Source organism: Polypterus senegalus, chromosome 12 (assembly GCF_016835505.1).
Source record: "Polypterus senegalus isolate Bchr_013 chromosome 12, ASM1683550v1, whole genome shotgun sequence".
NCBI lineage: Eukaryota > Metazoa > Chordata > Cladistia > Polypteriformes > Polypteridae > Polypterus > Polypterus senegalus.
The window spans coordinates 121,795,697-121,819,345 of NC_053165.1; the positions used below are offsets into that span (position 1 = coordinate 121,795,697).

The 23,649-nt window shown below is 38.8% G+C and overlaps 1 protein-coding gene across 1 annotated transcript in view; it reads right to left on the minus strand.

Annotated features, from left to right (window-relative positions):
* Positions 1–581: 581 nt before the first annotated feature.
* Positions 582–23,649, minus strand: part of idh2 (isocitrate dehydrogenase (NADP(+)) 2) — a 75,717-nt gene continuing 52,649 nt past the window's right edge. Inside the window, exons 7-11 of the mRNA XM_039773339.1 lie at positions 11,184–11,335; positions 10,969–11,081; positions 3,349–3,446; positions 3,059–3,151; positions 582–1,089 (exon numbers count right to left, since the gene is read on the minus strand). Coding sequence (XP_039629273.1) covers positions 1,002–1,089; positions 3,059–3,151; positions 3,349–3,446; positions 10,969–11,081; positions 11,184–11,335 — 544 coding nt within the window. The 3' untranslated portion in view covers positions 582–1,001. The remainder of the gene's footprint in view (positions 1,090–3,058; positions 3,152–3,348; positions 3,447–10,968; positions 11,082–11,183; positions 11,336–23,649) is intronic.

The window sequence follows — 23,649 nt, forward strand, 5'->3', positions numbered from 1 at the left end:
GATAGGACTGGTGAGCTTTGTTGGGCTGAATGGCCTGTTCTTGTCTGGAGTGCTCTAATGTTCTAACATTTGTGCACGTTCAATTTCTGTTCACAAGAGCTTTATCCAACAGTGATTTTTTTTTTTTTCCAAATTAATCAGATTTGAAATCTGAACAGAGTGTTCCCTTTGTAGATACCGTGTCAAATGTAATGTAAGCGTCAGGAAATACGTACCCCACCTATTAAAGATTAATAGCACTAGAGGTCTGTATTTCTTGCTGAATAATTAAAGGTATATGGAGTGGGCAGATTTTGTAAAATGTGGGCAGTGCACCCAGAAGGATATCAGCAGAATGTAGGTTCAAATTGCAGCACTGGATCATTGTTTTTCCCATAGCATGTCCATGCAAAACTATCCATGTGTAAAGTCTCTTAGTGCAAATGTCTTTGATGAAGGTGTCCTTGATAAAGGCAGTAAACACACAGCACCTCAACCAGCTTTCTTTGTCACAAATCCTTTCCTCCAGATACGAAGTCAGGCCTACCTGTTGCAAGCCAGGAAGGTGTCTAACTGGACAAACACCACATGGGCACAATCAGTGACTTTTTTCCTGTGTTTTTATTCTTGTAAGGGTTTCACAAATAGTGCTTTAAAATTGTTTTAAAAAACTACTGAAACATCTGAACTGTCAGGAAAATAAAAACAACTAGTGCTTCCAAGACGTCTGCCGCCGCTGGTGTGAAGCACTCCCAATCAAATGGATTTCAATGGATGTTTTTATTGCTATGAATTTCAGTCATATCCTTACTTCTGAGATCGTGTCCAGTGGGTTTCACATTCTGAAACGAGGACAAGGAGTCGCAAGCACTTTATGGACCAACAAACTGGTAAAAACAGCAGAAACAGAAAGTGCTGCTTTGTTTCCTTTCAAACAAAATGCATGTGGATATTTGAACCATTAAGTTAAAAATAAGGTTAAAAAAAAAAAAATAATTCATGGATGGTCTACATTCCACTGCTCATTTCTTTCCCAGAGCTTTATCAAGATTATTTTTGATAGCATCCAGGAAATCTGTGGTGTTCACGTAATGCTCATTCAGCTTGCAGCTGCAAAAAAAAGAAATAGAGAGAAAACAGATCAACACAGGATAGGAAACAACCTAGCAGACAGGCAACTTGGCAGGGGCTTGTTAAATGATTGCACATACAGGTACAGGTGGGCACTGTGTGTCCCAGAGGAGATTTTACAAAAAAAGCACTGCTTACAAGCAGTGGTCTGTCGGCATAGTCTTTGACCTTCAAGAAATTAAACTACACGTGATCACAGTCCAAGCCCACCTCTGTCAACATATACCCCACCACAAAGACACCCACACCATTTCTCAAACTTTCTGCTTCTTGAAACATTTTTGGTGATTAGGATAGACAGCTCCAAGCTGAACAAAAGATATAATTTCAGATTCACTATCACAGGAATTTGGAGAAACAAGGAATTTTATCAAATGAAGTGTTTAACTGCTTAATGATACTGACACACTGCATTCATTCAATGCTTTGTTTCAGTGTCCATCACTAGATGGTCAGCATTTATGGATTCCAATTGTCCTGATACCACTTTGTCATCATGAAGTCCTTCATCATTTGCTGCACATCATATAAAACTTTAGCAACATGTCAAACTTCATAGTTTTGCATGCTTAAAGCATGTCATCAAGCAGCTAGACAGTTTGGTGCTCTATGCTTACCAAGAAAATTCTCAAGAGTCAAACACTGTCAGTCCAGGCTGTAGTAGTGATGGTTCAGGTGATAATCAACAGCTGAAAATGCAGCAATGCGTAGATATGGAGTTTGCGCAGAGAAATACAAGCAGGCAAATACAAGGGCCTGCCAAAGTGCTGCAGAACTGTGTACTTTTTGAAGTCTTTTTGTGCATTCCTTCTGGCACTGAAATAGTTTTGAAGCATATTGCTATATGGAGCCATTTTGGCATTAGGTCTGTACAATGGACGGCACAAAATGATCAAAAAGTGTGAGACAGTAAGTGACACTGCTTGTTCTATTACATAAATCTGTCATAACATTGTGGCTTATTATCACAACCATAAATCTAAATTTTAATTTTCAAAACTGTTGGAAATTGCTGGGGAGGCTAAAGTTAAAGTCCCGAAATGCTGGGGAGGGCATGGTTCAAAGGAATAATGTTGGCATCAGCTACTCATGGGAATGTCCAGGTCAAACATTGACATTCCTCACGTCCCTCGTTCATCAATTTCACACTTTTTTTTGGCAGTTCAAGTTTTATTTGAAGAGAACCCAAAAATATATTTTGCTGTGTTGACGAGTAGTTTGTGTGTATCACTTATGGAGTGGCCAGATCTTTGTAGTATTATGAGACACTTAGGCACGGCTGTCCCATTCACAAATGAAACTACAGGACTTGGTGTTTCTGAGCTGCATCCCTAGTAGCAGGGCCACTATTTCAGTTAGGGTTGTTGTACCACATATGTATACATATAATAGAGGAAATAACAAAAGTGGGCAATTGTAATAAAAAGGAAACTCAAAAGTGCCTGTTGTGATCAGCAGGCCAAAAATCAATGAGATACACCCAATCGGTGAATCACATACTTGAGAACATCAATGGAAATTAAAGAAAAAGTGTATTTAAAACTAAAGGCAGGACACACTTCTTTACGCAAATAATTGTGGGACTGTGGAACAAACTACCAAGACATGAAGCAGAAACCTTGAAAACCTTTAAGAAAAATCTCAATGAGATATTAGGACAACTTAGCCATTAGCTAAACAAATGGGCTCGATGGAGTGAATGGTTTCCACTCGTTTGTCATTTTTTTTATGTTAAAGAAACAAACATTTTCTTTTCCTGTGTAATTAACATCAGAAACTTTTCAGAATCTGACTAACAGTACCATCCTGGTCTGTGTATGATCTAGAATGCTACAGATTCCCTACACTTGAATATTCTCAAACAAGCTGGGAAGCAAAAGAAACCTTTCAGAACTGAAGATTTCTCCGAATGGAGCATATACAAATCAAGGATATGCTGGGTACTTACTTGCTGAGACCGTGGATGCAGCCAGCGAGATCCTTTGTCATCACGCCACCTTCAACAGTCTCAACACAAACTTTCTCAAAAACCTGAGAAAACCTAAAACCAGATCATACTTGTTAATTTTGTCATAGTAAATACATAGACAAATGTTCAAAGGCACAGCATCAACTTCAGACAAACTGCTTATCTAAAAAAAAAAAACACCAAGAAAGAAAAGCAATACACTGGCAAGTCATTCATCCCTCCTGGGGCTTCTTTGCAGATATAATAAGAGGAAATGCAGTCACAGGTACCTGATCAAGTCCGAATTGCCATCTAGTTTGCCACGGTGTTCCAGGCCCCTGGTCCAGGCAAATATACTTGCAATTGGGTTGGTGCTAGTTGGCCTTCCCTATAAAAGAAAGGGAGAAAAGAGAAGAAAAAGAAAAAAAAAACAATTTTGAAACTTTTCCTGTTGTTCTTCATGATGAAATGAACATCGGGTGGCTGTGGCACATCTTAGTGCTTTCATTGTCTTCTCTTTAATTCAGTGCCTATCTTGGTCTATAATATACATCAGTTTTATTCCAATATTTCCTGTGTGCTTTCTAAGAGCTAAGATGTAGTCCAATTACCTACTGAATCCTCACTTAGTAGGGTCCTCCTCTTGTTCTGAATTTATGCATTTTGAACAAACTTCTAGCTGACCAAAACAGGCCTTCTCTCACTTTTTCTTTAACTTAACACAAAATCCAGGATTGTTTACCCTTCCAGGACAGTCCATACCCAAACCATAAAAATATTGCTTTATTAGTAAATAAATGGTTCTAATTAAGAAAAACCTGCAGGCTACTGCAGCCCTGTAACTGAGTTCCCCTGCTAGAAGTCTGAAAATTCACAAGAATCTCCAAAACAAATGCTGCACTATGAACCTAAAAGTCTGACCAGGCAAGGCACAACAAGTGCATTCTCACCCCACAGAAAAACTCAAATGTAGGACACCCTGGACTGATCTTCAGAAACAGTGTGTGCTACAGTACCCACCCCATCTGAATCACCAGACAATGGAGTCATTTAGGGTGTGACTAAGGTGTGGTTCGGCCCATGCTGCACAGAAAGGAGGGTTTGCTCTCGTTTCTTTCAGCTTGGATTAACCAGGGAGTACCGAGTCTCAGTACTTTAGCAAAACCAGCTTTTATTCAGTTTGAAACAGGAACAGCACGGGTATTTATTGTAGTGGGATCTACCACTCTCCAATTCAGAGACACAGCAATCAGGCATCAGGGCAGCAGTAGCTCAGTCGGTAGAGCGGGTGGTCCAGCAATCGGAGGGTCGCAGGTTCGATCCTGGCTCCCGGCATAGAATGCAGCTGTTGTGTCCTTGGGCAAGACACTTAACCTACCTTGCCTGCTGGTGGTGGTCGGAAGGATTGGTGGCGCCAGTGTTCGGCAGCCTCACTTCTGTCAGTGTGCCCCAGGGCAGCTGTGGCTACATAGTAGCTTATCATCACCAGCGTATGAATGTGTGTGTGACTGTTGTGTTGTAAAGCGCCTAGGGGGGTTCTTGAACTCTAGTTAGGCGCTATATCAAATACAGGCCATTTACCATTTACCATTGTCGTGGCCAGGTTAGTGGCAGAGTAATAATGTTCCCTGCATTTATAATGTTACTTACATCACCCAACGACGACAGACAGCTTCCACTGCGAGCTGTTGCACAGCTGGGAACCTGCTAGGCGGGAGAGAACGTCAGCATTGGGGTGGCCAAAAGCAAAAGCCTGCAAACTAATAGACCACCGAGTGAACCAGGCGTTCGTATCCTTCTGTTTATATATCCATTTAACAGCCAATGTAGAGGGGTGTGGTCAGTCACCAGGGTAAACCATTGTCCCCAGAGATAGTAGTGGATCAGACTGGATCAAACACCAGCACGCGATTCCCCGTTCTTAAACCCGCAGAGTTTACTTGTCATAATTATGGTTTTGTGCCTCCTGCTCACGCTACTGATGTTCCACCGTAATAGAGGACAATCTGCTCCAGTCGACACACCTCGGTTGTAAATTTATGCTGACGCTGTTAGTTAGGGTCAGATCAGGAGGGGAAGGAAGGACAGCGTTAAAGTGACAGAGAATAAAACTGAAAACAAAAGCTAACTTTTACAAGTGGCATAAATTTACACCCGAACTGACGCTGTTCACTTTCAAATAATATTGCATTAGTGCGATGATGTTTTCCGATTGGTACTATTCAGGTAATAAAACGAATTTCTTCAAAATGTCACACATTTATTTATTTTACACTTTCTTTATTTCCCCCGGTGCTGCGTTGACATCATGGACCAGAAGGTGTGTGCTTATTTAGTGTGAACAGGAACACGCAGGTGGCCGGTTGCTGTGTGCTACAACATGCTTAACCTGGCGGAAATGAATGCACATATGCTGTGAAAGGCATGCATGGGGTCCACTGAGAAAAGAAGAGTGTTCTTGGCTCACCTTGCAGAGGAACTTCGTCGTCGCTTCTTACAAGAAAAGGCAATGGAAAAAGACAGGATGCAACATTGACAAGCTTCTGTTCCAAGACTACTGCTTCCTCCAGGAAAGCAAACTCAGTGTCAGGTGCACCTTCAATGTAATTGGAACCACAGCATAGAGAGAAGTGTGTACATTGCAACGGGTACAAATGTCATAAATGTAGGAAGGACGGTTCTTAGGTGTGTGGAAACAATTAACATTTGAATTTGATTATTGTATATAGCATGAAACTGACCTCATTGTACTATTCTTTCATCTGCATGTCCTAGAGTACAAAAGAAACACCACCATGCACCAAAATGTGGCGACTGGGCAAGATGGAAAAAAAAAATTTACTGATTACAATCGTAAGAAGGTATGAGATCGAATGTGAAAAATATGAATATTGTTACATCAGTGCCACAATGTTTTCTGAAATGTGCTATACATGTTATAAAATGAATTATTAAAAATATCATATATACCTAAGCAAGGCTGCAAAGATTAGTCAACGTAATCGACAACGTCGACTACAAAATATCGTGGACGCATCCTACACAGAACCTTCAATAGAGGCTCCGGTCACAAAGAACCACACTGGTTTTTGTAACTGCAATGCAGTACATGAATGTCTGGGGGCAGTATCGTTTGTTATTGTTTGTCAAGGCGCACACACAGTCCTACCAACGCAAGCATCCTGGAGCTGTGATGCCGCTGTCTTAGCGAGTAAAGTTAGTGTCACGTGTTAATGATGTTTGTACTATAATGTGCATATCAAGGTTTCAACAATGATTGTTAACCCTTAAACCAACACATACTTGGGGGTTAATGCACCCCTGGGCGCCAAATACTTTTTAGCTGCACTTTTTAAGTAAACATCACAATTCACAAAGAAATTATGAAATTTTAACGGAACACATTTGTTTTCATGCAAGGAACATCACAATTACTGCAAGACTGATCATTTTACACACTGCAAATGAACTGTAAAAACTATTAAAAAAAAAAAAAACTACAACAATCTATTACTATATGTTCAATATGCAACTGAAGTCATTGATGAAATTCAGCACATCACTGAGCCAACTGTGCTTGAATTGGCTGCATGCAAAACACACAGGGGTAAACGCTAATGATTGCAGGCTCGTCTAGAGCAGCGGCTGAATCCCAGAGACAGTATTGCTGCAGTTCTGCTGGGGCCAGCAGTGGTCGTGAGCTGGTTGCTCAACGAATATACGTCACTGACTGATCAGCTCCGGTGTGCTGGCAAATTGCACTGGAAACCGACTCTAGCTGGTTGCGGCGTTCAACAAATGTACTTTTCCCAATATACTCGACTTCAGTGTGCTGGCAGTAATTACCTTGTTACATATTTAAGTCTGTTATTTTGGCATAATATAGTGCCTGATGTGATAAACTACAACACTTTTCTTTCAGAGTGTGATGATTAAAACATTTTTCTCTGTCTGCAAAATTATTCTTATGTATTCCTGCTACCTCTACTCCCTCTGAGCGTCTCTTCTCAGCAGCTGGGAACATTGGCTCAAAGAAGAGAGCCAGCCGCACACCAGAGCACGTCGAAATGCTCACATTCCTGCACTGCAATCAGGAATATATGAACTGAATCTTTTATAAACTGTACATTGTTTTATTTTATTTGAATTTAAGCTTTATTTAAACTTTTGGGCTTTAAGACACAACAGTGGCCATTTTTGGTTAAGTTGAAAGCACTTTTTGTGTTTAAAGACTACGTACACTTTAGTTTGTATTGTTTAATGTACAGTATTTCTTTTTTATTGTGATGGTCACACTAATATAAAAACATCTGATTATTTTCAAATTCATATGTTTCACTGGTTGTTATTTTAATTTGATTATTATTAATTTTAATCATGTTAATGCAGAGACATCAGGGTGACATTCACAGGTGGACAGACGTGAGCAGTAAGACATGCACTGGAGCCCAGAACAGGATGAGTAAACCACAGGTCACAGGCATCAAAATAGTCAGGCATGAAATAATTGTGACTAATTGAATTATATACTTCATGTCTACATTTTGTCATTTATTACCAAAACATGAAAAACGTTTCTGTTTTAACAATGTGTTTACATGGATTGTTGTAGACATGGAACACACATGAAATGTATGTATTCCAAATGACGATGTATTATTTACCCTATACATACATATGAAATGTATGTATACCAAATGACAGCTCCAGGTACTTCACTCTAAGATAAACACTAAGCACTGAGAACCTTCGCTGCGAATTGAACTGCAGTGCTGGGCCGGGGGAGCGGGGATGGGATAGCAGGCTGCTTGTGCTTATCTACACATTTACAACACAAGAGACGCTGACAGAGAGGTGTGAACAGATTTAAGGTGGGCCAGAATTAACAGTATTTTTTGTAGGCTTTGTTAATTCTAGTGTTTAGAGGGAGTAATATAGTCTCGTATGTTTTGATGTCTCCATGGACTCAGCAAATGTGGTCTTATAAGGGGTTTGCTGGAGCAAGTCATGGCGGACTACGTAGAGGTCACTACCAGAGTCCAACGATGCCGAGAATTCCTGTCCAGCCAACATAATAGAGATCTTAAAATTGTCCTCCACTAACATCTTGGGGAAACTTATGAGCTGCATACCTGGGTCAGACCAATAGTCACTGTTTGCAAAGGTGGGAGGTGACACTCCTGAGCCAGATGTCCCAGTTGATCACAGCAAAAACAGCTGCATTTATTCTGCAGTATAATGTTTACACTATGGTGTCTTCTACCTGTGGTGCTGGCAACCCCGAAGGTCTGTGCAGGCAGGATTGAAATCAAGGTCAAACCTGGGTAGCCCCGTTTCCAGGAGAATTGTGCACCCTCTAGTCTGCGGGTCAGATTCAACAGCGAGTGGACACCGTTCCACAGCATTTCATCATAAAGGCTCTTGTCTATCCCTGACAGGACTGCATCAATAGCGAGCTTCTCCACAATGTGCTTGAAAGGGTCTCTGCAGATCCAACTTTGAATCAGGTCCACTAAGCCCTGGATCTGTCATCATACAAGGCAATCTGGATCAATATGCTAACGCGAAAACTGGTGCCCCTTAACCACCGGGCTGACAGCCAAGCGGAGGAGAATTTGTTGCTTCAGGCAGTCAATCGACTTTCGGGAGTGAGATTCTGTACGGGTTGGAGGGCTTCTCCGGTTAAAAAAGGGCCAAAACAGCTGCCCAGGCTTTCTTGTCCCAATGCATTAAACACTAGAATTACCAAAGCCTACGAAAAAACTTGTAAATCCGTCCCACCTTAAATCCCTTCACACCTATCCGTCAGCGTCTTTTGTTTTGTAAATGTATCAATAAGCAGCAAGCAGTCGGCTGTCACGTCCTCCCACTGCCGCACAGTTTTCTCAGCTCAAGTCTGTTTACCTGTGTGTCAGTTGCTTAAGAGTTGTATACAGTGATAAGTCAAGCAAAATGACACCTTTTATAAATACTATATCGTTATTTGGAACACATGCATTTCATGTGTGTTCCGTGTCTACAACAATCTATGTAAAAATATTGTTAAAACAAACATTTTTCATGTTTTAGTAATAACAGACAAAATGCAGACATAAAGTGTATAATGTGTGAAGCCTGAATTCCAAATATCAAATAAACACTTTCAACAAAGGGTACAAATATAACTGAACAAGTTATATATCGATTCCTATTCTTACCATTTTAGAATAAAAACATACATTTAATATAAGTCTAACAGCCAGTGTAAATTTATGATACTTGTAAAGGTTAGCTTTGGGTTTTTTTTTATTCAGTTTTATTTTCTCAGTCGCATTTACGCTTCCCCAGATCTGACACTGCTGTTTTCACATAAAGACGTCCTATAACAGAGGTGAACTCGGATGATAATGACATCGCTATAGTTTGCAAATGTACAAGGGAAGCTCTGCAGTCTACTTGTGACTTTACGCTGTAGGAAATAACGTTTGATCTAGCTCTTACATACAAAGTACAGCAACGGCAGCTTCCACCTGCAGCTACAGACTCTCCACGCTAGTGTTTAGATCTAGATGGTGTATGTGGCCAAAAAAGAAGTTTGACTGCATTCTCATCCCACTGCTTATGAACTGAAGTGTCAGTGTGCACTTTCGTGGCATTACACACGTGTTTTTTCAGCATGCCCGTGTCGATCAAACACAGGAAGCTCTGCAGTCTACTTGTGTCTTTACGGTGTGGGAAGTAAATAAATCAAGGTAAATAGGTAAATAACATTCGATCTGGTTTTTATATACAAAGTACAGAGACAGCAGCTTCCACCTGCAGCTATAGACTCTTCAGTATACGAGCGATATTCCACGCAAGTGTTTAGATCTGTAACAGACTGTATATTTATTTTATGGGCCATTTTTTACTTTTTCCATAGAGCAAGGTCCCTATGGGAATTTTTTCTTTGGGGCCTAACTGGCATTATTGCTTTCCTTTCCTCTGTGAGCTATAGATTTAAAAGCCTAAAGACACACAATGAATTTAGAAAGCTTGCTAATATTTGTATGTATGCATATCTACATCCATCAATTTTCTAAATCCACATCATTATAAGTGGTGTCAAAGGAAGCTGGAGTCTATCCCAGCAAGCACAGAACACAAGGTAGGAACAATGCCAGGACAGGATGCCAATCCACTGCAGGGTGAACACACAAATCCACACACTCTCACTAGAGGCAATTCAGCACATTTTGAAAAGACAGTAAGTTATTGCAAATATTAAAAAAAAAAAAACTTATTGAACATTAGTTTGAAATAAGCTTCCATTCTATTCTCACCAGATCAGTCAATATTAGATTAGAGATAAACACAAATCTGTGCAAAGTTTTGTTTATGTTGACAGTCCCACAATGTTAAGCTTTAGTGCATTTTTGATAGACTTAATATTTTATTTAATAATAATGATTTTTCAAATGTATATTGCGCTTTGTGTTGATGAATGTAGCTTTGAATAATAAAATGGATTTTCCCTCTCCTATCTTCCTATATCAAACTTCTCAAGTTTTGTAAACTGTGAGAAATTAGTGCATAATAGCTATAAATAACAGAAACACATTTTTAAGGCTGTTTTATCCACTTGCATAATTTAATAAGGGAAAGAGATTCTTTCATCCTGCAGGTGGCAGTATAACGAAACAAATACACTTGGGGGAATAAATAAAAAATCAGCATACATCCACAACTTCATGCTCCAGTACAATATAACATTGTGTGGAAAGTACACTTTAAATAGCAGATGTATCTATTATATGTGGTATCCTAATTGGAGAACATTTTGAACTATTCAGTTCTGCTTCCGTTGAGATTAAACTAACCATTGGATAAAAGAGATGAAAACCAAAGGCTGATTACAAAGGTACAAAGAGCAGAACAAATAAACTACTCACTTTTTGGTGCTCTCTGTAGTGACGGGTAACAGTGCCATGAGCAGCCTCAGCCTCAATCGTCTTACCATCAGGACATACTAATACAGATGTCATGAGACCCAAGGAGCCAAAGCCTTGAGGAAGAAAAGGATTGAAATTCAAGCATAATGATGAAAATGTTAAATAACTGGCTTTGCTATGAAGACGGCTTTCATATCACCTACAATTTTACTTGCCTTGTGCCAAAATATCAGACTGGACATCCCCATCATAGTTCTTGCAGGCCCAAACAAAGCCTCCAGAGGACTTCAGAACTTGTGCTACCATGTCATCAATCAGACGGTGTTCATACCAGATCTTCAGTTTGTCAAACTCTGACTTGTACTGCCTGCAGAGGGTCAAATGAACACATACAGTGGTCTGTTAACTGTTGGTCTACTGTAAATACTTAAATACCACGGATGTACACAAGTTAAAAAAAAATCCCAAATAAGAAAGCATAGGTGCCTTTATCTTACTGAAACTCATCCTGTATTCTCTTAATGTCACATTATTATTATTTTTTTTTTTAATATAGCACACATTTATTAGTGATGTACCATATAAATAAAAAAATTGCACTGAGAAGATTCAAACTAAATTATACCAAATCATGTTATTAACATTCAGCAATTGTTACTAATTCTTTTCTTTTTTTTCTTTTTATTAATTTTATTGCAATCCATACAAATCAATCAAGTTTTTACAAAAAGAAAAATTGAGTTAAGAACAAATTGATCCCCACCCCTGAGAGAGAGAGCAAGCCAAATGGCATGAAATTTAAGACCTGTAAACATATCTAAATTAATAAATTCTCTGTGCTTTATGAGATTTTAAAATATTACTGATTAGATCCTGCCATGTTTTGAAAAAAGTCTGTACAGATCCTCTGAGTATTTGATTTTTTCCAATTTCAAATAGTATAACACATCAGTTTCCCACTGACTTAAAAGAGGAGAGTTTGGGTTTTTCCAGTTTATCAGAATAAGTCTGTGTGCCAAAAGTGTAGTGAATGCATTCACAGTTTGTTTGTCTTTCTCCACCTTAAACCCATCTGGAAGAACCTCAAACACAACTGTTAATGGGTTAGGAGGGATTGTGATATCAAGGCTGTCTGAAAGGTAATTAAAAATTTTCATCCAGAATTATGTTAATTTGGTGCAGACCCAGAACATGTGACCCAGTGAGGCTGGAACTAGTTTGCAGCGTTCGCAGGTTGGATCGTGCCCTGGAAACATTCTGGAGAGTTTTTGTCGAAACAGATGTGCTCGATATATAATTTTGAGTTGTATAATTGTATGCTTTGCACATATGGAGCTCAACTGAATTCTCTGCATTGCTACTTTCCACTCCTTTTCTGATATATTAATTGAGAGATCTTTTTCCCAGTGACCTTTTGGATCTTTGAAAGGGAGGGATTGTAAAATGATTTTATATATTGCGGACCATGCCTGTATATGTTTTTATATGTGTTCAGGTTCTTACTGTCTGTATATTTGCTGCCCGGTAATAAAACTGGAAGTTAGGTAGAACCATGCCACCTTCTGCCTTTTGTCTATGTAGGGTCGCTCTTTGGATGCGTGGACGATTTGAATTCAAATAAATGAGGTTACTGTTGAATCTAATTGCTTAAAGAATGATTTATTAATGAATATTGGAATGTTTTGAAATAAAAAAGGAGCTTAGGAAGAATATTCATTTTAACAGTGTTAATTCTTCCAGCTAGCGTGAGATAAAGGGTTGACCATCTATGCATGTCTTCGTTGATTTTTTCCATGTAGACGGCGAAATTTTGTTTATTAAAAGCTTTATGTTTACTTGTGATGTTTACCCCTAGGTATTTAAACTGTTCTGCAATGATAAAAGGTAGAATATCTAATCTAATTTTATATGCTTGAGAAATCACTGGAAAGAGTACACTTTTATTCAGATTAATTCTGAGACCACAGATCTTTTGAAATTGAGTGCTATTAAGACTGCAGGCAAATAATTTTCTGGGTCTGATATATACAGTACCATATCATCTGCATATAATGAAATTTTCTGTTCCAGTCCTTCTCTGCTAATCCCCTTTATCTGATCAGTATTTCAACAGTGTATTGCCAGTGGTTCAACAGCAATTGCAAACAGCAGCAGTGACAAGGGGCATCCTTGTCTAGTACCACGTTCTAGTTTAAAGTAGTCTGAGCAAATGTTGTTGATGCAAACTGAAGCTTCTGGGTTAGTATACAGTAGTTTAATCCATGCACAAATGTTCGGGCCAAACCCAAACTTCTCAAATGTAGTAAAAAGGTATTTCCATTCAATCATGTCGAATGCTTTTTCTGCATCCAATGATAATATTTCTAGGGTGTTTGATTTAGTTGGTGAGTATATTACATTAAACAGGCATCGAACATTTGAAGATAAGTGTCGGCCCCTAATAAATCCAGTTTGGTCTTGTGATATTACCGAGGGGAGCACTTTCTCCATCCTTCTAGCTATGATTTTACAGAGTATTTTAACGTCGTTATTCAGAAGTGAAATTGGTCTGTATGATGCACATTGTAATAAGTCTTTATTTTGTTTTGGAAAAACGGTGATTAGTGCTTGGTGAAAGGTTTGAGGAAGAGATTGGTTATCTCTGGCTTCTGTAAATGTTACTAATAGGAGAGGAGCTAGCTGAGCGGAGAATTTCTTGTAAAATTCTGCAGGGCAGCCATCAGGGCCTGCTCTTTCCCGCCTTGGAGTGACTTTATAGCATCTAGTAATTCTGATAACGCCAGAGGTTTCTCAAGTTCCTCTGCACTAAAAGTGTCTATTTGTGGTATTTGTAATGTATCTAGAAATGCATTAGATTGTGTATTGTCTTCTTTAAACTAGTACAGTGGTGTGAAAAACTATTTGCCCCCTTCCTGATTTCTTATTCTTTTGCATGTTTGTCACACAAAATGTTTCTGATCATCAAACACATTTAACCATTAGTCAAATATAACACAAGTAAACACAAAATGCAGTTTTTAAATGGTTTTTTATTATTTAGGGAGAAAAAATCCAAACCTACATGGCCCTGTGTGAAAAGTAATTGCCCCCTTGTTAAAAAATAACCTAACTGTGGTGTATCACACCTGAGTTCAATTTCCATAACCACCCCCAGGCCTGATTACTGCCACACCTGTTTCAATCAAGAAATCACTTAAATAGGAGCTGCCTGACACAGGGAAGTAGACCAAAAGCACCTCAAAAGCTAGACATCATGCCAAGATCCAAAGAAATTCAGGAACAAATGAGAACAGAAGTAATTGAGATCTATCAGTCTGGTAAAGGTTATAAAGCCATTTCTAAAGCTTTGGGACTCTAGCGAACCACAGTTCACATTATCCACAAATGGCAAAAACATGGAACAGTGGTGAACCTTCCCAGGAGTAGCCGGCCGACCAAAATTACCCCAAGAGCGCAGAGACAACTCATCAGAGAGGTCACAAAAGACCCCAGGACAACGTCTAAAGAATTGCAGGCCTCAATTGCCTCAATTAAGGTCAGTGTTCACGACTCCACCATAAGAAAGAGACTGGGCAAAAACGGCCTTCATGGCAGATTTCTAAGACACAAACCACTGTTAAGCAAAAAGAACATTAGGGCTCGTCTCAATTTTGCTAAGAAACATCTCAATGATTGCCAAGACTTTTGGGAAAATACCTTGTGGCCTGATGAGACAAAAGTTGAACTTTTTGGAAGGCAAATGTCCCGATACATCTGGCATAAAAGGAACACAGCATTTCAGAAAAAGATCATACCAACAGTAAACTATGGTGGTGGTAGTGTGATGGTCTGGGGTTGTTTTGCTGCTTCAGGACCTGGAAGGCTTGCTGTGATAGATGGAACCATGAATTCTACTGTCTACCAAAACATCCTGAAGGAGAATGTCCGGCCATCTGTTCGTCAACTCAAGCTGAAGCGATCTTGGGTGCTGCAACAGGACTATGACCCAAAACACACCAGCAAATCCACCTCTGAATGGCTGAAGAAAAACAAAATGAAGACTTTGGAGTGGCCTAGTCAAAGTCCTGACCTGAATCCAATTGAAATGCTATGGCATGACCTTAAAAAGGCGGTTCATGCTAGAAAACCCTCAAATAAAGCTGAATTACAACAATTCTGCAAAGATGAGTGGGCCAAAATTCCTCCAGAGCACTGTAAAAGACTCATTGCAAGTTATCGCAAATGCTTGATTGCAGTTATTGCTGCTAAGGGTGGCCCAACCAGTTATTAGGTTCAGGGGGCAATTACTTTTTCACACAGGGCCATGTAGGTTTGGATTTTTTCTCCTAAATAATAAAACCATCATTTAAAAACTGCATTTTGTGTTTACTTGTGTTATATTTGACTAATGGTTAAATGTGTTTGATGATCAGAAATATTTTGTGTGACAAACATGCAAAAGAATAAGAAATCAGGAAGGGCGCAAATAGTTTTTCACACCACTGTATGTGGTGCTCTTTCCTGGCATGAAACCATACTGCTGCTCACTAATCATCACCTCCCTTCTTAACCTAGCTTCTACAGCTCTTTCCCGTGAACTACCAAATTACAGATTTTAGTTTTTAATTGCATTTTTAGAAAGTGTCTCAACTTTTTTTGGAAATGGGGTTTGTATAATTTTATAGGGCCAAAGCAGGACCCCAAACACCCAAATACAACAAAACCATGCAATTGGGATCAAAAAAATATATTTTTATTCAACAAAACATTTTACGTGTTTTTATCACATGGTAAATCATTCTCACAGTTTATTTCTTTCCCTTTCCACCTCGGCTCTTCTCCAAGCAATTCCTTGTCAACCTCCTCCCAAGTCTGACACTTGGGCGAGGCTGAGCGGCAGCTTTTCAACCCGAATACTGAAGTACTTCTGGTGCATCATGATTTCCAACTGGAAGCACTTCTGTGTCCATACCTAGGGGAGCTGCTGGCACCCAAGAACTCCAACAGGACTGCCCAGCAAAACTACAACTCCTGTAATGCCCTGCAAATGTCCAAACAGGAGCCATGCCAGATGGATGCCAACACCCAGTGTACCGGTCAGTGGGTGTTTGGGGCAACATAGCCATGGGAAGCAGTCTCCCTCTTTCCTTCTCTCATAATCGCTTGCCAACAGGGAAGGTAACACTAACCAACCCAGCAGTCGGGATGCTGTAATAAAGGAAGTATATGGATGGATGGACATCCTGACTGGGTAAAAAACCGTCTATCCCAGCTAGAGTGCCTTCCAACCTGTATCTATGACAATTAATATTTTGGTTTAGTAAACCTGCAATCTCTAAAAGAACATATTCTCAGGGAGCATACACGCCCTGCTGGATAAATCAGGAAAAGAGGAACCTCCACATCAACACTGACTGCACATTATTTAATACACAGTGTCTGTATTCACCAGTTGAACTCAATTCAATGTCAACGTCAACATGCTGCCTTGTTTTATTAATATGTTTTCAAATTTATTTGAATTGAGCATGTAAACCTAAATGCAAATAATGCTGAATTACATGTCTTTCTGTGCTTTTATAAAAAGAAGCTCCTCTTTCATCAGTTGCTTTAACATTATTAAACTAATAAAGGGGCAACAAGACATAGCACAGGACTCTGTTGTCTGACTCAATCAAAATGGATGATGCATGTTGGTAATTACTGAGATTGCGTTGCGCAATTCTTGCTTGTGAATTTGTTGAGCTAAAAGCTTATTAGCTTTCTCTCCATGTTCTTAGTAATGATGTCTGGATTTATACATTAGTTGTTCAGTTTCTTTAGTTGTCAAGAGGTTTAGTTCTGAATGTAGAGCCTGCTTTTTCCTATGTAGAGTCTCGCTTGGTAGTCTGGCGTGTTCTTCATCTATTCTAATAATTTCGCTTTTTATCTCTGCTACTTTCTTGGCTTTGAATTTATTTCTGTGGGAAAGATATGAGATAATCTGTCCTCTTAAGAAGGCCTTAAGAGTTTCCCAGAGCATTCCTGCAGAGATCTCGGTTGATGTATTTGTCTCTAGAAAGAATTTGATTTGTTTGGATATAAATTCCGTACAATTCTCGTCTGCTAATAGAAGCGGGTTAAAACGCCATCTGTGGGGTGAGTGCATGGGGCTTTGTAATTTTAGCTCCAAGATCATAGGTGCATGGTCAGAAATAACAATAGCATCATATTCACAAGATTTAATCATAGGCAAAAAGTTATTATCTATAAAGAAGTAATCAATCCTTGAGTAGCAATGATGTACTGGTGAGTAGAAAGAATATGTTCTTGAATTTGGGTTTAAAACCTCAAGGAGTCTGATAACTTGTGATCAGTTATAAACTTTATAATTATCTTTGCGGTGTTAGATGCTGTTTCCCCGGTGGAAGAAGTCCTATCTAAAAGTGGATTTAGAACACAATTAAAGTCCCCAGCCATTATAACTTTGAGTGTTCACATTGGGAATGGATGCAAATAAATTTTGTATAAATTTCTTATCATCGACATTAGGTGCATAAACATTTATCAAGATCATTTTACAGTTAGATAAGTCTCCCATGACCATTACATATCTCCCTTCAGGATCCAATACTACATCTGATGCTACAAATGGGACTGTTCTATGTATGAGAATTCCCACACCTCTAGTTTTCTTTGTAAAACTAGAATGGAATATTTGGCCAGTCCAGTCTTTTTGCAGCGGAACTGATCCTTGCTTAGTAAGTGGGTCTCCTGTAAAAATACTATTTTAGCGTTTAGACCTGTTAGGTGAGAGAGTACTTTCTTTCTCTTTAATTCGTGATTCAAGCCTTTAACATTCCAGCTCACAAAATTAACTGTCCCATCATAGAGACATTGATTCTGAGTTTTTGATGTCATTTTATAGTCTTAACTGGAAGTGAGACAGCTTCTGCCTTAATTTCCTATTTCCCCTAGAGTTGTTGCCATGCAGCTTATTATTACGTTGGTAGTTATAATTATAAAGATTAAGAGGATAGATTAGGTATAGATCAAGCCTGCTCTCTTTCACTCTCCCCCTTAAATTTTGCCTCCCCAAGTGAGGCTAGAACCCACTTCACACAGTCCCAGTCCTCTGGCATACCCAGAGGCAGAGCACGTCCAAAGCAAAACAAGCCCAAACGCAGCAGCGTTTTAGGATTAAAAGATAGAGATATCTATTACCAATATAGTCTTTAAAAAAAAAAAAAAATTGTGCATTTAAAATATATATAGTCTTCAGCAATTTTACTTCATTAAGATAATACACCCAGACAATAAACCCAGGGGATAGTGTTAGAAATTTGTCCAAAATAAGCATAATAAGTCTTAATGTAATAATAGCAATAACAATAAACCAAGGGTTTGATGTTGAACAGTCTCGTTTAGGGTAGAGATAAAATAATTAGCTATAAAGAAAAAAAAAAGAGAAAAAAGAATAAAGTAATTAAGCACAATAAAACAAACAGATAGCGCCCTAGTAATAATGAGAATATATGATGATAAAAACCCGTATTTTAAACAAAAAGATCAGATAGTAGATTATTAGTCCTTGCTATATCAATAACGGCCATGACTCACTATTATGTATCAGAATAGTCCCGGGATCAGCCTTCTTAATTCCTTTTCTGCACCTTCCTTGCTAGCGAAAAAATAGAATTGACCTTGCAATTCAACTTTCAGTTTGGCTGGATACAACAGGCTGTATTTGACGTTGGCTTGCTGTAACCGCTGTTTAATGTTGTAGAAGGCTGCGCGTTTAGTAGCTGTTGCTGGAGAGAAGTCAGGGAAGATACAAATGTGGTTATTTTCATATATAATATCTTGCTTGTCTCTGAGAAGTGCCATCACCTCTAGCTTAAATGTCTTGAAATAATCTTTCAAAGCGAATAATAAAAGATCTGGCTCTAACAGTATTTGATCCGTGTACGCGGTAAGCCGCTGCTATCTCAGATTCTGCTTTAAAGTCCGCCCTGATTATTTTAGAGAAGAGTTCAACTGCGAATTTCACTGGGTTTGGACTTTCTCGATTCTCAGGCAGACCTTCAATTCTGACATTATACCTTCTGCTTCCATCTTCCAAAGCAGCCAATCTGTCTCAGAGTTTTTTGCATTCAGAGCTGACATTTACTGCTTTTTCTTCGGCACTGACAGCTAAATGTTCGGCTATTTCAATCCGAGTCGTGAATGTCTCCTTGAAATCCTCCAATTGAGAAGTAAGCGTGCTCAGAAGTGCTGGCTAGGAAGATCACGGATTCTCGGCAGCGTTTGACGCAGATGGCAGCTCGTTAGCAAACATTCTAAGACACATTTACGCCAAATTTATTTACTGACAATGCAATTAATCCCGTAAGTATAACTCACTCAACCTGGAGGTAAGTGAAGAAAATTTGGAAAGTTTACAAAATTATATTGATCAAGTTTTTGAGTCTGTTGTCATGGGGCCTAAGAAAGCAGCAGCTAACACGGAAACACCTGCTACCAAGAAAAGCCGTCCTCAGGATTCCCCTGAGGCGACCTCATCTCCCCGCAAGGATATATTAGAATTATTAGATTCTATAGATAAAAGGCTTTTGGGATTTGAGGGATGACTCCACCTGCTCGAGGTTCTACACCAGGAGTTCCAGAACCTCCGACAATCTCTGGAATTCAGCCAGGATCAGGTGGAGCGGCTTGCTGCTGAAAACGCGTCTCTGCGGGAGACTGTGTCTTCCCTGACAGAGGGATTGACACGGATCTCCCAGGACAACAAGACCCTGAAGGAGACGGTTTTGGATCTTCAGGCCCGCAGCACTCATGCTGGTGCGTCAATCTGGTGTTCGCAGGCCTGCCGGAGCAGACGGGAGGACAACCGGAGGATTGCGAACAAACAATCAAGTATTTTCTCCAGACCCACATGAAGATACCCGAAGAAACGGTAAAAAACATCACCTTTCACCGGGTACATCGCCTTGGAGCCAAGAGAGCAGACAGCAGAAGATCACGTCCCATCGTGGCCAAATTTGAGCATTTTAAACAAAAGGATTTTGTTAAGAGCCACAGGAAAGAGCTCAAAGGGAAAAATTTCAGCGTGAATGATCAATTTCCTAAAGAAATTTTGGATCGCCGCAGAGTTCTGTTCCCAATGCGTAAAAAATTCATCCAAGAAGGGAGCCGCTGTCATTTCTGTGGACAAGCTCTACGTCAACAACAGGCTGTACAAGGAGCGAGGAGTGACAGACTGGCTTTATTAGCCCAACATCAGGTCACAAGTTTATTATTCTTATCGGGATTCACTGAGTATGAGCATGTCAGGATATAAAAAAAAAAAAAAAAAAGCTGCTATATCCGTGTTTAGATGATGGGATCACCTGTTCTCTCACCACCCCACACCTCTAACACCTTTTCTTTTTACTTTTTTTTTTTCTTTTCTTAACCTTTATCACTCTTTCCTTTCCTTCTTTTACCTGCTACTGGAACTTTACATCCGCATGACACAATCACACAATTTTATGACACTGCGTCAGCACACACACAACGCGCGCATACAAACACTAGATTATAATTATTACCTTTTATCATACAACCACAAACACTCTTGGTTCTGTCTGATTATTATTATTATTATTGTCTGATTATTATCAGCATTAGTATTATCAGAATTAGTATTATTATTATTATTATTATTATTATCAGCATCAGTATTATTATTATTATCATCAGCATTATTATTATCATCATTAGCACTATTATTATCAGCATTATTATTTATTTTCAGCATTAATATTATTATTATCATCAGCATTAATAATATTATTGTTATTAGCATTATTATACATATATTTTTTATTTACTTATTTATTGCTTTATTTTTATTTATATTTTTTTTTTTCAGATTAAATTATACATTTATTTACTTAACTAACTCACATGAAGGCACCATACATTAGCTAATCACACACACAACTATGGGTACACTAAGGTTTGTCAGTTGGAATGTTCATGGAACTGGCTCTAGAGAGAAGAGATTAAAGATTTTTGATCAGCTTAAAAGACTGCAGGCAGATGTTGTCTTATTACAAGAGACTCATAGGTCTGCCACAGTTGCAGATGAACTTAAAACATCTGAGTTTCCCAGACTGTTCTCTGCCGCCTATAACTCTAGACAAAGAGGTGTAGCTATTTTAATACACAAAAATACAAATTTCACAGTATTGGACACAGTCTCAGATCCAGATGGTAGATTTATAATACTAAAACTATCTATACAAAATCAAAGCTTATGTATTGTTAGCATATACTGTCCAAACATAGATGACCCGCATTCTTTCATAATTTTTCTCTGTACTCTCCGAACACTTGGACTGTCCACTTATACTTGCGGAGATTTTAATTTTGGATGGATCATTCTTCAGACAGGCTCAGTACAGCTGGGACTCAGCGCAATTGGCATTCCACTAATATAGTCAAACAGTATATGAGTGATTATGGGCTTTGTGATGCATGGCGATCTTTTATCCCAGCCGTAGAGAGTATACTTTTTTCTCACATGTTCATCACTCTCACTCACGTTTGGACTATTTTCTAGTCAGCAGCTCATTATTGGCTGACATTTCAGACACTGAGATACACCCTATAGTTGTCAGCGATCATGCTCCAGTTTCTTTAACTCTGTTAAATAAGAAAACAATCCCATCAGGTAAAACTGGAGGTTTAATACGTCACTGCTTAAAGATGAAGGTTTTGTGGAATATTATAAAAAAGAGTGGGCTTTATATTTAGAACACAATGACCTTCCTGGAACATCAGCATCTGTTCTCTGGGAGGCAGGGAAAGCAGTGATGAGAGGTAAAATAATTTCCTTCTCATCACATAAGAAAAAATAGAAAACAAACGTATTCAGGAATTAGAAGAAATCATTAAGTCTCTAGAGGCATCCCCAGAAGAAGAATTACAAAACAAATTGCGTAAAAGTAAACTAGAACTTAAAGGAATTATTGACAAAAACACAATTTTAGCACAAAGACTACGAATAGAAAACTTTGAACACGGTAATAAATCAGGCAAGTTTTAGCCAACCAGTTAAAAATAAACAAAGAGAAAACTGCCATATCTGCTGTTAAAGACTCAACTGGGAATATAGTATATGACCCTGAAAGAATAAACAACACTTTCAGAGATTTTTACAAAACCTTGTACTCACCACAGATTAACCCATCAGATAATGAGATCAATGAGTTTCTAGACAGGATAATACTTCCTAAATTATCAGATAGCCAAGCTACAGTCCTGGACTCGCCATTAACATCAGATGAGCTTCAGGAAGCTCTTAACTCCATGCCTAATAGGAAGGCTCCAGGTCCAGATGGGTTTCCAGCAGAGTTCTACAAAGAATTCTGGATCATTCTGGCTCCAACATTCTTCAGAATGATGAGTGAAATAGAAGAAAATGGTAGACTACAGCCAAACATGAATTCAGCCAACATTGTTCTCCTGTTAAAACCAGGCAAAGATCCTATATTTCCTACCAGCTATCACCCAATTTCTCTTATTAATGTTGACCTGAAAATAATTTGTAAAGCCCTTGCAAAAAGATTAGAGAAGGTAACCCCTTTCATAATACATCCAGACCAAACTGGTTTCATTAAGGGGAGACATTCATCCACAAATTCACGTAGATTACTCAACTTAATAGACTTTTCTTATAGCAGAAACATGGAAACCAGTATATTATCTCTCGATGCAGAAAAGGCTTTTGATAGAGTTAACTGGAAGTTCTTATTTGCAACTTTACATAAATTTGGTTTTGGAAACTTCTTCATAAACTGGTTAAAAATTTTATACAGTTCACCAACAGCATGCGTCAGGACAAATGACCAAACATCAGATAGCTTCTGTCTTCAGAGGGGGACCAGGCAGGGATGCCCTCTCTCCCCCTCGCTATTTGCTATCTTTATTGAACCACTAGCAGCAGCAATCAGGCAAACTACAGTTATTAAAGGCATAAAGTGTAAGAACATAGAACATAAAATCAGTCTTTATGCAGATGACGTGTTACTTTATCTTCAGAATTCTCAATCCTCTCTCTCCCAGGCAATTGAACTAATAAACTCCTTTTCAAGAGTTTCAGATTATTCAATAAACTGGTTAAAATCCACAGTTCTTCCAATTAATTTCTCTTTTGTCAATTCCCTTAATACACAATTGGAATCAGGGAATATTACATACCTGGGCATTCATGTCTCTCCCAGGCTGGCAGATCTAACTAAACTAAACTACATCCCACTATTAAAGAAAGTGGAAGATGATCTTGCTAGATGGAAATCCTTACCGATATCACTTATGGGGAGGGTTGCCACAATTAAAATGATGGTTTTACCAAGAATCAATTACTTATTTTCTATGATCCCAAACAAGCCATCATCTGATTGGTTTAGATCCCTGGACTCCTCCATCACTAAATTCCTTTGGAAGGATAAACCTCCACGAATTAGCTTAAAAACACTACCCAACTTCTATCATTATTTCTTAACCAACAGGCTCCAATATATACCAAGATGGTTACAACATAACCCGCTGGATGAGTCCTGGTTAGATGTAGAACAGACACTTTGCAATACTATAGAGCTTTCGGACCTACCGTTTATTAGCTCAAAAATAAGAAAGCATGAAAGCTTTAAAAGTATTAATATCAGTACCTCACTG